The following is a 12,384-nucleotide window of genomic DNA, read 5'->3' on the forward strand; positions in this document are numbered from 1 at the left end:
ATTTACCATGTCTTGATGCTTTTTGCTGTGCCTGGACCGATCCACTCTGGGCTGCTCTTGGCAGACAGCGGCCGGGGACCCTCACGGGCGGGAATCTTTCTCCCTCCACCCCCGACCCCGGCAGTAGCGTTTGGCTCCTCCCACTAGGAAAAGACGGCCGCGCTCTGTTCAAAGCGGGGGGCTTGGCCCACACGTGAGATCATCTTGCATGGCTTTGACCTGTGGCCGGCCGGGTTCGCCACGTGCCCTGGGTGAAGGCGCACACACGTGGGTCTCAGTGTTCACTCACCCCCTCCCAGAAGCGGGTGTCTTAAAGGGCAGGGCCAGGAGAGTTCTCTGCCACCTTGGGATCCCTGACGGGGAGGACATCCTTACAAAACATGGGCAGCCAGAGGGGGGCAGGGAGGAGGAGTCCATGACCTCTGGGGACACGGCCACCGCTGCCCTGGGGCCTTTCCAGATGGCTCCTGGGGCCTCCACCTTCAGAGGGTCCCAGATGCTGGCCTCAGAATTGGGGCCCATCCTCCCCGCTTTCTCCCTCCGAGCACCAGTTCAACTCGCACCTCACCTGGGAAGGACCCAGGCTCCCCGGCTTGTCCATGTTGCCAGCTCAGGGAAAATGGCAGCCCGTGAGCTGGGGGTGTTTGCAAGGCCGCGTGTCTGTCCTTCCCTCCAGAGGAGCCCCTTCTGACCTATTTCCTTAAAGAAATTATTTAAAACCCTTTGAGCATCATTTCTCCCATAATAAAATAAGGTAGTGTTTCCCAAACTGTACCATTTGTAAAACGTGTTATTAGATGATTGGAAGGGGAGAGAGTTAATAATAGTAATTATTATTATTTATTATAATAATAAGTGTTATTATTTATTATAAGTATTCTTTATTATAATAATAAGTATTATTATTGTTTATTATAATAACAAGTATGATTATTGCTATTATTAGACCATGCTGGGTTAAACAAAGTTGAACTGGCTTTTTTACTGCAGGACTTCTCAGAGCCTTTTATCATACTAAAAAACAAGAGGGGAGTCTCCCAGAGGGGGAAGTCGTTACAGAATTTCCTGAACCTCTCTGACCACGGGACAGCCCATGAACGTTTCCCACATGGTCCAGGGAACACTGGCCCCGAGAGCCCAGGGAGAAGGGCGGGGAAAGAGCCCTGTCTTGCGGTTTAGGACATCTGCAAAGAGAGCTGACCCCAGATGTTTGGTTCCTAGGGGCAACTCCAAGTATCATTACTACGGGATCCGTCTGAAGCCAGACTCGCCCCTGAACCGGCTGCAGGAGGACACGCAGTACATGGCCATGCGGCAGCAGCCTGTGCATCAGAAGCCCAGGTGGGTGAGCTGCCCGGCCGGCCCAAGGATCAGCCAGCCCACTGAGAGGTTTCACTAGCAGGAACGGAGGGAGAGGGGTTTCTCGACCATTGGCCACAACCTGGAAATGGATGAAACATGGATGGAGTGGAGAAAACCAGTTCACATTCGCCCCCATCTCGGCGTCCTGGGAGAGCCCTGCCTTTCACTTGCACCTGGCGTGGAGTGAGGCCAGCAGGACGCGGGCAGTTTCAGGGTCACAACAGAAGTGAGTGGAAGGTGCAGAGATTTCCCACGTGCCCCCCCACACCCCGGCCTCCAGTGTTGTGCCTCTGTTACAGTTGATGAACCCACATAGACCCGTTCTTGTCACCCGAAGTCCATAGCCGACATTAGGGTTCACTCTCTGTGTCGTACACTCTGTAGCTTTGGTTTTTGTTTGTTTGTTTGTTTGTTTGTTTGCGGTACGCGGGCCTCTCACTGTTGTGACCTCTCCCGTTGCGGAGCACAGGCTCCGGACGCGCAGGCTCAGCGGCCATGGCCCACGGGCCCAGCCGCTCCGTGGCACGTGGGATCCTCCCGGACCGGGGCACAAACCCGTGTCCCCTGCATCGGCAGGTGGTCTCTCAACGACTGCGCCACCAGGGAAGCCCCTCTCTGTAGCTTTGGACAAAGGTGCAATGACCTGTATCCACTATTAGAGGATGGTACAGAGTAGTTTCACTGCCCTAAAAACGCTCCGTGTTCCTCCTGTTGGTCCCTCCTCCCCGCCAACCTCCGGCGAGCGCCGATGTTTTTTTACTGGCTCCGTAGTTTTTGCCTTTTCCTGAATGCCATAGAGTTAGAATCACAGATCTTTGATTTTTCCTCTCTGTCTTCAAAGAAAGAGAGAGAACACTGAACATAACCCCAGAAGCCAGGAGAAAGAAGCTTATACACTTAAGTTGCTGCTTCCTCCTGACCTTTGGATCTGATGGCTGGAAAGGCCTGGTCATTTTCTGGAATGTTCTCTGCCTCACAGACCTACTCATCTTTTAAGGCAGGGGTCAGCACACTCTTTCTGTAAAGGGCCAGAGAGCACATATCTTCAGCTTCGCAGGCAGACACTATCTGTGGAGACCCTTCAGCTCTGCCCGTGTAGCGTGAAAGCCTCCACAAAGCAACGGGTGTGGCCATGTGGCCGTCAAACTTTATTTCAAAACGGGGGGCAGAAATGGTGCTCTGCAGCCCTAGTTGGAGACGCCCCGTTCAGGGCCCCACTCGAATACCAGCTCCCTGGCCCCTTCCACTCACCCCTCTGCCCGCCTCTGTCCCCGGCCCCTCTCCGGGGTCCATTCTCCTCCAGGGCAGGGATGCACCCCACTCTCTTCCACGTGGCACCTTCGTGCCTCAGCTGAGCTGCGTGGCTGACACCCCATTTTAGCTGCTCTAAGGGGTCCCAGTGACTCCCAACCACATGGCCGATCACGGGAGTTGGAGGTCGCAGGAGAGAGCCTGGAACCTTCTCCGGGACCAGGAGTCCATCCTGTACCTGATCGTCCACAGACAAGGACTCTGTAGCTTCCGTTGTGGGGTTCGGGCCACAGGCTTGTGCCATTGACACTTAGAGCCACCCACCCCCACAAAGTCAGGTGGTCCACATACCTCTGAGCGGCGTCCTCCCTCCTCCCAGTGAGCCTGGCCCTACATCCCACAAGTAAAGGCACCCCCAGCTCAGGCTGGGTCCCTCGCACCCATCCCACCTGGCATGCGCATCCCTCAGGGCTCAAGCAAGTCATCCCAGGAAGCCCTTCTCCGTCACGTTTCTCAGTTTGCTGCCTGGACAGGCTGTCCACTGCTTTCTAGCTCAAGGCAAAATAAAAGTCTCAGAATGTGCTTTGAGATCACATAATAGTAAGACGTTTGGGACTCTATGTAAAGAAGTTCACTTGTCTTCTAAGAGAGAAGTGTTAGAATATATACATGTAATAGCAACCCGGGTCCATCAGCAGATGAGTGGATAAACAAATGTGGTCCATCCGTACAGTGGAGTGGTATTGCGCCTTCAAAAGGAAGGAGATTCAGACACTCACTGCAACGTGGATGAACCCAGAGGACGCGATGCTCAGTGAAATACGCCAGACACAGAAGGACAGATACTGTCTGATCCCACTTATGTGAGGTCCCTAGAGGAGTCACATCCATAGAGACAGGAAGTAGATGGTGGGGGCCAGGGGCTGGGGGAGGGGAAGGGGGGGGTCCGTGTTTCATGGGGACAGAGTTTCAGTTTGGGAAGATGAGAAAGTTCTGGAGATGATCGTGGGGATGGTTGCCCGACAGTGTGAATGTATTTAATGCCACTGCACTCAAAATATACTGGGGGACTCAGTGCACTCAAAAATACCATTTTAATGGTAAATTTTGTGTTTTCTATTTGACCACAAGTTTTAGAAAATTACACACACACCCCAAACCAAATCCTGCTCCGTCCTCCACTCCTTGGGCCCCTTCTGGGCAGTGCTGTTAAGGCCTCACGGTGGCACACGTGTTCCCTGCCCAGGTACCGGCCAGCCCAGAAGACGGACAGCCTTGGGGAGAGCGGCTCGCACGGCAGCCTGCACAGCACACCTGAGCAGGCCATGGCTGCCCAAAGCCAGCACCACCAGCAGTACATCGGTGAGCCCCCACCCCGGCGCAGGGCCTGCTGGCAAGGCTCTGGGACCACTCGGCACCGCTGGGGCTGGGTTTCGGCACCAGCAGCATCTACAGGGATGCTTTAGACAGTTTTCTTGTATATCACCTTTTCAATTACATAGAAAGTTCTAGATAAACCCTCTTTGTGGAATCCCTGAGACTTTAGAATAATCAGCATGTTCCTCCCAAATTAATGGATATTAATCCAAAAATAATGGATTAAAGTGACCATCATAAAAATAAGTAAATAAGGGGAATTCCCTGGTGGTCCAGTGGTTAGGACTCCACACTTCCACAGCAAGGAGGCACAGGTTTGATCCCTGATCGGGGAACTAAGGTCCCACAAGCCGCGTGGCTCGGCCCAAAAATTAAAATATAAAATGTACTAAACTGAAAGAAAATAAGTAAAATGAAATGCCCATCGGAAAGAGGACTGGATGTACTTTCAGCTGAGCCGGGCCCCTCCCTGGGAGAGTCCCTCCCCAGCTGGCACCGTCCCTGCCCCGGAGTGACGGGATACGCTAAAGACGTGGGTGTCCTCCGTGTACTTTAGTGTATCTTTGAGCCCCGACTGAACCCTCCCCTGCTGGGTCTTCTGGAGACGCTGTCACCCATCTGGGCGCCCCCAATGCTGGGGGGATGGAGTGCACGATGTGTGCCAGGCCCAGGCCCTGTGCTTTGTGCATCACCGGGAGCTGACGATGTTGTCCCCTCCCTGCACCTGAGAAAACCAAAGCTTAAGGGTTGTGTGGTGTGAGAGGAGCCAGGGCTGGCATGGGGTCACCAACACATACGGCCGGTGTCCCCAGCCCTGCTGACCTGCCCCCTCGTTCCCCCCCGCCCCGCCACAGATGTGTCCCACGTCTTTCCGGAGTTCCCGGCGCCCGACCTGGGCAGTGTCCTGCTGCAGGAGAATGTCACGCTGCACGACATCAAGGCCCTTCAGCTGGCCTACCGGCGGCACTGCGAGGTGACTGCCCCCCGAACCCCGAGCCCGGGCCCTGGGGGCTCCGGTGGGCGCCTCGGTCAGCTGCGCGAGGCCAGCGCCAGAGCATCACTGGGTGTCCCCGCCGGTGACAAGGAGCAGACAGGACTGGCCCCCCCTCCCTCTGGCTGGGGGTGGATGGAATCTTCCTTCGTTCACTCCCATCCCCTCTCGTGGTCTGTCTGGGTTTGGAAAGGCCCCGCTGCAGCCCATGTCCCGGCCGCTTGCTTGGCACAGTCTGATGGCAGTCACGTGGTGTGAGTGCAGCGGAGTGTTTATCCAGCCGTGTTTATTCCTAGGCCACGTTAGATGTCGTGATGAACCTCCAGTTCCACTACGTTGAGAAGCTGTGGCTTTCCTTCTGGAATTCTAAAGCCTCCGGCGACGGCCCTGCCTCTCTACCTACCAGGTACTGCCCGTCAGCCCCCAGACAGGCCTCAGTTTCACGGGGCCTGGGTTTGCCCTGCAGACCGTCTCCTGCTGACACCCACAAATGCACCAGCTTTTCAAGAATCAGCGCTCAGACCCCCTCACGCACGTGTGATCTTTCCTCTGACTTGGTGTGCGACTCGTATGGCATTTCCCTTTGTTCGGCGAGGATCTCAGGGGTGACCCCGGGGCAGGGAGCTTGCCTGCCCCAGGTGGTCCTGCAGCCTCACTTGGCTTATCCCGCGAGAGCAGGCCCCGGGCTGACGGCTCACCTGTGTCCCCCGTGACCCCGTCCCCCGCAGCGACGAGGAGCCGGAGGGCGCCGTCCTCCCCAAGGACAAGCTGGTATCTTTGTGCAAGTGCGACCCCGTGCTCAGGTGGATGAGGACCTGCGACCACATCCTGTACCAGGCGCTAGTGGAGATCCTCATCCCAGACGTGCTGCGGCCCGTGCCCAGTAAGCGCCCTTCCCCACACCCCTGCCCGCCACCTCCCCAGAGGAGACTCCCAGAGTGGAGGCCAGCCGAGGTCGCGGGACAGCCTCGGGGGGCGGGGGCTGAGTCGGGTTCTAACCCGCTTCCCCAGCTGATCTGACGCTGAGCTCGGCTTCCTCCCAGCACTGTGAGTCTGCAGCATGAAGGGGTGGATTCTTCAGACCTTCTCCAGATTCCAGCGGCCTTGACTGAGGAAGGGAGAGAAAAGGAGATGGTGGCCCTTGATGGCTACACCCGTCTGGGGCTGATGCGGGCCGTGGGTACCCTCCCAGGGCCTCTGCCCCCACCCGCCCTTGTGGCCTCCGGAGGTGGTGACAACACCCGCCAGCAGGGGGCCCCCTACCTAGGGGCTGTCCCTCGGGCCCCCAGGACGCGAGTCCCGACCTCGTGAGGGCGAGGAGGCCGGGCGCTGAGCCTCGCTCTTCCCGAACGAACGGCTGCCTGTTAACATCCGTGCCTGTTAGCGCTGGGGAGCCTCCATCTTTTTGATGACCTGGTCTGCTGCTTTTTTTTGCCAGAAAATGGGAAACGGCAAAACCGTTGCAGTTCTCCTTTGGCCTTGCCAGCCTGGAGACTGTTCAGTGTAGTGTGCTCTTAGAGTCTCTGTGTATTAAGGTTTGAGGTTGGGTATATTTCCTTTTATAACACTAGGGGTGGTTTTCTTTTTTCAAAAAAATGTATTTATTATTGCAAGCCATCTCAAAATAAATTTGGAAGTTGGTAGAATATGTTTACATGCACGTGTGTCTGTCAGGGTCTCCCCCCTCCACTCAGCCCAATGACATCGGGGTGGGTCCGTCTCCGGGGGGCGATCCTGGGCACTGTGGCCCCATCCCCTCTATGCCAGGAGCCGCCCCAGTGTGACAACCATGATGTCCCCAAACATGGCCCAGTGTCCCCTGGGGTCAGGATCACCCCAGGTGAGAACTGCCAGCATAGACAGGTAGACGAGCAGAGACCAACGGCGCTGGCCCCAGTTCCTACTCAGCACCTCCGTCACTAAGTGCCCTAAATTCTCACTATCTCTTCTCCTCTGTGTTGCTTGTTCTCGGTGGGTGGTCATTTCCACGGCATGTGTGCACCTCTTACACGTGAGCTGATTCTGACGGGCAAGACTGCCTTTCTCACCGTTAATACTCGTGTCCCCCAGGTACCCTGACACAGGCCATCCGCAATTTTGCCAAGAGCTTGGAAGGCTGGTTGACGAACGCCATGAGCGACTTCCCACAGCAGGTCATCCAGACCAAGGTAACAGTCGGGGTTGGGGTCTGGGCCTCCAGACCACGCTGCGGGGTGGCGGGGGAGGGCAGAGGCTCCAGCCTGGGGCCCCCTCGGGCCCCGCTGTGCTGTGAAGGGAGGGGGCTCCTGTCCCTCTGCCCCCAGGGAACTGGAGGACCGCTGGGCCCCAGAGAAAGGGGGCTGCTGCTGTGTGTCCTGAGGGTCAGTGGTCCTTCCAGGAAGGCCCAGGGCTGCTGCTGGTGGAGGACAGGTGCTGGTTGGGAGCGCCCGACAGAAGATGTCTTTGCTGTGATACTTTTGGGTGGATTCAGAGCAGATCGACTGTTGCTCTGCTCGTCATAGGAGGGGGATTTAACCTCTTTGTGGTCACCCTTACTGCTAGCGTCTCGGCCACAGATCAGAATGTAAAACATGGCCATCAGGCCTACCTGTGGAAAAGAGGCGATCCCATTCCCTTCCCGAGAGCATTCTCACGGCCTCAGACAGGCGGGGCCAGATCTGGGCATCCCGCCTGCCTGCTCCCCACAAGCTGGAATTGACTGGTTAGACCGGTGAGTGTAAAACGTCGGGACGCTTAGGAACCGGCTGGGTCGCTGTTCAAAAGCGCAGATTTCCAGGCCACACCTCGCAACGTCCGATCCAGTGGTGCCTGGGAATCGGTATTTTTACCGTCCCTCCCAGAGAGCCAGAGGGATCCTAGCAGCCAGGGCCTGGCCACGCTGTGCTGTGCCGTGGCGTCCGCCGTAGATGCCACTCCACGCGTTGGTGACGCCCGTGTCCCTCACTGATTCTCAACTTCGGGGTCTCTGAGACTGTCCGGAGGGCGGGTCCCTCTCCCCTGCCAGAACAGCTCTCCCCTGGTCCCTCCGCCGCCACGCCCCTGAGAAGAGAGGCAGACGGGCTTAGGCTCACACCTTCCCGGGCCCCAGGTCGGCGTGGTCGGCGCCTTCGCACAGACCCTGCGGCGCTACACGTCGCTCAACCACCTGGCGCAGGCGGCCCGGGCAGTGCTGCAGAACACGGCGCAGATCAGCCAGATGCTGAGCGACCTCAACCGCGTGGACTTCGCCAACGTGCAGGTGACTCTCCCGAGCGCCTCCCCGCGGCCTGGGACTGGGGCGCGCGGACCCGGCTTCCACCCGCTAGAAGAATGCGCAGACCCACCAAACTCAGCCTACCGCAAAGCCGGCCCCGCACCCGGGCCCGGCCCAGGCTCCTGTTGCGTGAGAAGGGTCGGGGTTGAGGCACCCACAGTCCTCAGGGACCCCCGGGCTCCGCTGCGTGATCGTCCCCCTGGCCTCCAGGCTCTGGGACGACGCCTTGGCCCATTTTCATTAAAAATTTGCCTTCCCACTGCCACGTTCACGGCTCTCTCCTCTGGGCTTAGGAGAGCGCAGCCGCCGTCAGGGGAGTCCCGCTGCTGTGTTTACGTCTAGTGTAGGCCCTGAGTTTATCCACCGAATAAACAGAAACACGCACACAGAGGACTGGCCGCTTAGAAATAACGCAACGCGAAGACGTGGTACAGCCTGGGCCTAGGATGCAGGGAGCCTGGATTTAGGCCCTTGGAAGCCGGGCAGGTTCCCTCTGGATGGCCATCCGTCTCTGCCCCATGAAGCGGGTGCCGAGTTCGCAGTTGGAAAAGGTCGAGAGCAGCAGGTGTCTGTGCTTGTGTGTGTCCGGCCTAGGGCCGCGCCCGGGAGATGTCGCTGTCGCTCCGTCCTGACCCGGCCCTCGCCTGCCCGCGCCCTACAGGAGCAGGCCTCGTGGGTGTGCCAGTGCGAGGAGGGCGTGGTGCAGCGTCTGGAGCAGGACTTCAAGCTGACCCTGCAGCAGCAGAGCTCCCTGGACCAGTGGGCCAGCTGGCTGGACAACGTAGTCACCCAGGTCCTGAAGCAGCACGCGGGCAGCCCCAGCTTCCCGAAGGCTGCGCGGCAGTTCCTGCTGAAATGGTCCTTCTACAGGTAGGTGTGCCCTTGATCTCCCAGAGAGCTCCAGGCCTGGGAGGGAGGCCAAGGCCCAGAGACGCAGACCAGCCTGTGGGCCTCACTCCTGGGGGCTCCCGGGGCAGGCCCAGAGCCCCCTGGGGCCTAAAACTGGGTTACAAAGGCTTCTGCAGACAGAAACCGTCATCTCGGGCCCACCTGCTGGAGAGACACGGCAGCTCAAGCACGAGCCTTTGTTTCTGCCCCTAGAGCATCCCCACGGAGTGAGGTAAAGGAAGAATCCAGAGAGAACAGGAGCGCAGGTAGCAGCAGGTGGGAGATGAGAACCAGGTGGGGAATCGTGGTGCGAGGGGCCAGCTAGGACAGCAGCAGGGTGAAAACAGGACGCGACGTGAGCCTTTATCCCCTCACTGCCAAGTACAAGCAGGGGGCAGGGACTGGCGTCGGCTCCCCACAGGGTGGTCCTGGGCGAGGGTTAGGTGGACGTGTTTTAAAACGATGTATGTAGCTGTATTATAGTGAGTTAGGGGGGTGTGTGTGTGTGTGAATGTAAGGAGATTTATTTCAGGGGACGGGCAGGCATGATCGCGGGGCCAGCACGTCCAAAGTCTGTAGCAGGGACTGACGGGCTGGACGCTCAAGTGGGGGGAGCAGATGCCGCCGTCCGCAGGTGGGGACCCCTTCCTCCTCAGGGAAACCTCGGTTTTGCTCCCAAGGCCCCTCTGCTGACTAGGTGAGGCCCACCCCCAGTGTGGAGGCTGAGCTTCTCCACCTCAACTCGAGGGATGGTGGACGGGAACCATGGCGACACCTAGACTAATGTTTGACTGAATCACTGCCCATCACTGACACAGAAAACTAACCGTCACAGAAAGTAAACGTGAGAGAGAAAAACATATGGAGAAAGAAAAAAGAATGTGAGAAAGAGAACCCATGAAAGAAAACGAAGAGAGAAGGAAAAAGACATGAAAGGATCAATCCCGGCTGTTTACTAGCCAGCTGATAGGAATTTTTTTTTTTTAAGAGAGAGAAAACGGAGGGAAAGAAAATAATAACTAACGGCCCAAGTTTCCGAGAGCTGCTGGGTTCCCCGCCCAGTGGATGAGCTTCCCAGCCTCACTGTGACGTTCAGACACCTAGGATAAGAAAGGATCGTAAAGGCTTCCAGGGAGAAAACAGCGGGTCCCGCCGCAGGCCAGGAACCAGAGCAGCATCAGACTTGCGTGCAGCCACGCGGGGCCCAGGAGGCCGGGGAGCGGTGTAGTCAGGATCGCGCGGGAAGGCTGTCCCCACGCTGCACCTCTCACCTGGGCGAGCGGGAGCGGGGATCCCTGCCTGGCCAGGAAACCTGGGCTGCGCTCACCCAGAGAAGCCCTTCGGCGGAGTTCCGGTCCCACTCAGCGGTAAACACGTGGAAATGGAGCGTTCTGTTCAACGGAGGCGATCAGCTGTTCTCTGCCTGCAGGCCGTGCAGCACAGCCCGCCAGCCGGCTGCGGCCCAGGGCTCAGGTTGCCGTCCACCTGGCTGTGCAGATAAATGCTATCGGCGTGAGGCCAGGCCCGCTCATTTACAGATCCTCAGCAGCGTTGAGCAGTGACGAGCAGAAGGCTATTGACTGTCTGGCTCTTATCGGAGCATTTCCCGACCCCTCGGCCGGCTGCTGGCCTGGTCACTCCCTGTTCCCATCACCGTCCTCGTGCTCTGCCCTGGCCTGCTGGCCTCAGGGCCTCTGCACTGCCCTCCCCTGCCTGGAGCATCGTTCCCCAGGGAGCCCTGTGGCCCGGTCATCCTCAGAGAAGCCTGCAGACCTCCCGAGTGAAATAGCGTCCCCCTTCTCGTCCTCTGTCCCCTGCGCCTGGATTTTCTTCCATTGCCCGTCACCCCGTTCTCTGTTTGCTTGTCCGTCGCCTGTCTCCTCGACAACCACCCGTGTCTCCTCGAGAGCTGGGACGTCGCCCTTGTTCACCGCTGCTTCTCAGCGTCCGAATGTTGGGTGATGAATGAACAAGAAAGGGATTGTAAGCCTGACTGACCACGTTGCTCAGCTGTGGACTTAAACCCCATCACCACCGAGGGAACAGGATTTAGTCCAAAAGTGCGATAAAGCAACACTGGGGTGATGGGGGAGGAATGGAGTCGGAGTCGGTGGCTGCAGAGAAAGCCGGTGGGGACTCAGCCCCTCCCCCCATGGCCGGAAGTCGTGACCTGAGGAATCAGGACTGGCAGGGTGACCCCGTGACTTACACCGCAGAGATGCGAACCCAGCTGAGGCTTGCGAGTGGCTGCGGCCTCCGTGAGAGGGGGCTGCTTTTCTCTGTAACGACGGAGGCCCCACCTGACTCCAGCTTGTTGAGTTTAAGGGACTTGCCTCTGTAGCGTCCACCAGCAAATGGACAGCGGTGGGCAGGGGCCGGGTAAGCTGACGGCCACTGATGTTCCCACCGCAGAAAGTTGCGAGCCCGTTTGGAGAACCCAAAACATACCAAGGTGACCATGGAGACGGTTCAGAAAAGCCTCTCGATCCAAAGCTTCAAACCAGCCACTGAGGCTGGGGGGGTGCCGGGTACCAGCGCCCGACCCAGGGGGTCCTTCAGGGGAGGGTGCCGGGTACGCCTCTGGGTGGGCACAGAGTGGGAGGGTGGCTCGAAGCCTTCGGGCCTGGGGTCTCCCGTTAGAGCAGCAGCAGCACAGACCATATCTTAACACTTTGAAATGCAAGCAGCTTCGTTCCAGGCCTGTGTTATCGGCAGCAGCATGAAAACCAAGCACCGCTTCCAGGCATGGGGAAGGGAGGGTGGGAGGGGGTGAGGGGTGAGGGGGGGCCCCTTCCCAGGGACCCGTGGTCCGTGTTCACTCGCTTACCTTTAGGGGGTCAGCCATACGGAGCCAAAGGAGCTTCTGAGCAGAAAACACATCCCGAACCCCGAGCCTGTTCCCTGTGCCCACTTAGGCGGCCTTCGTCTTCATTCTTTGTGAACGTTCTTCAGGTGACCTTTGCTTCCTAAAGTGCTCATCTGGACACAGGCAGGCACCACCCGGGTCCCCTCCTTGGCTGCCCTTCCAGGGCATCTCGAAACCACAGCCGGCTGGAGCCAGCTCTCCTTTTCCACCGCTGAACCAAAGTGCCGTCAGAGCGTGTCTGCACACTGGCCCGGAGAAGATGGATGCAAGAAGAATCAAGTAAACGGATTTGTTGTTGGCTGTCTTTGCCGACTTGCCCGCATGCCCCATTGCTAACACACAAGCAGGCAGCAGTTTCAACCTGTTAAAAGATAAACTGAGGCTCGTTAAATTTTC

The 12,384-nt window shown here is 58.1% G+C and overlaps 1 protein-coding gene across 5 annotated transcripts in view; it reads left to right on the plus strand.

The window, feature by feature from the left end:
- RFX2 (regulatory factor X2) overlaps positions 1–12,384 on the plus strand; it is a 100,416-nt gene that overhangs the window by 81,550 nt on the left and 6,482 nt on the right. For all 5 annotated transcript variants that reach the window (XM_060297274.2, XM_070045335.1, XM_070045336.1 and 2 more), the window contains 8 exons: positions 1,222–1,341; positions 3,860–3,975; positions 4,845–4,963; positions 5,278–5,387; positions 5,710–5,864; positions 7,052–7,149; positions 8,070–8,219; positions 8,896–9,104. In XM_060297274.2, the coding sequence (XP_060153257.1) occupies positions 1,222–1,341; positions 3,860–3,975; positions 4,845–4,963; positions 5,278–5,387; positions 5,710–5,864; positions 7,052–7,149; positions 8,070–8,219; positions 8,896–9,104 (1,077 nt within the window). The remainder of the gene's footprint in view (positions 1–1,221; positions 1,342–3,859; positions 3,976–4,844; positions 4,964–5,277; positions 5,388–5,709; positions 5,865–7,051; positions 7,150–8,069; positions 8,220–8,895; positions 9,105–12,384) is intronic.

This window comes from Globicephala melas, chromosome 3 (genome assembly GCF_963455315.2).
Source record: "Globicephala melas chromosome 3, mGloMel1.2, whole genome shotgun sequence".
Lineage (NCBI taxonomy): Eukaryota > Metazoa > Chordata > Mammalia > Artiodactyla > Delphinidae > Globicephala > Globicephala melas.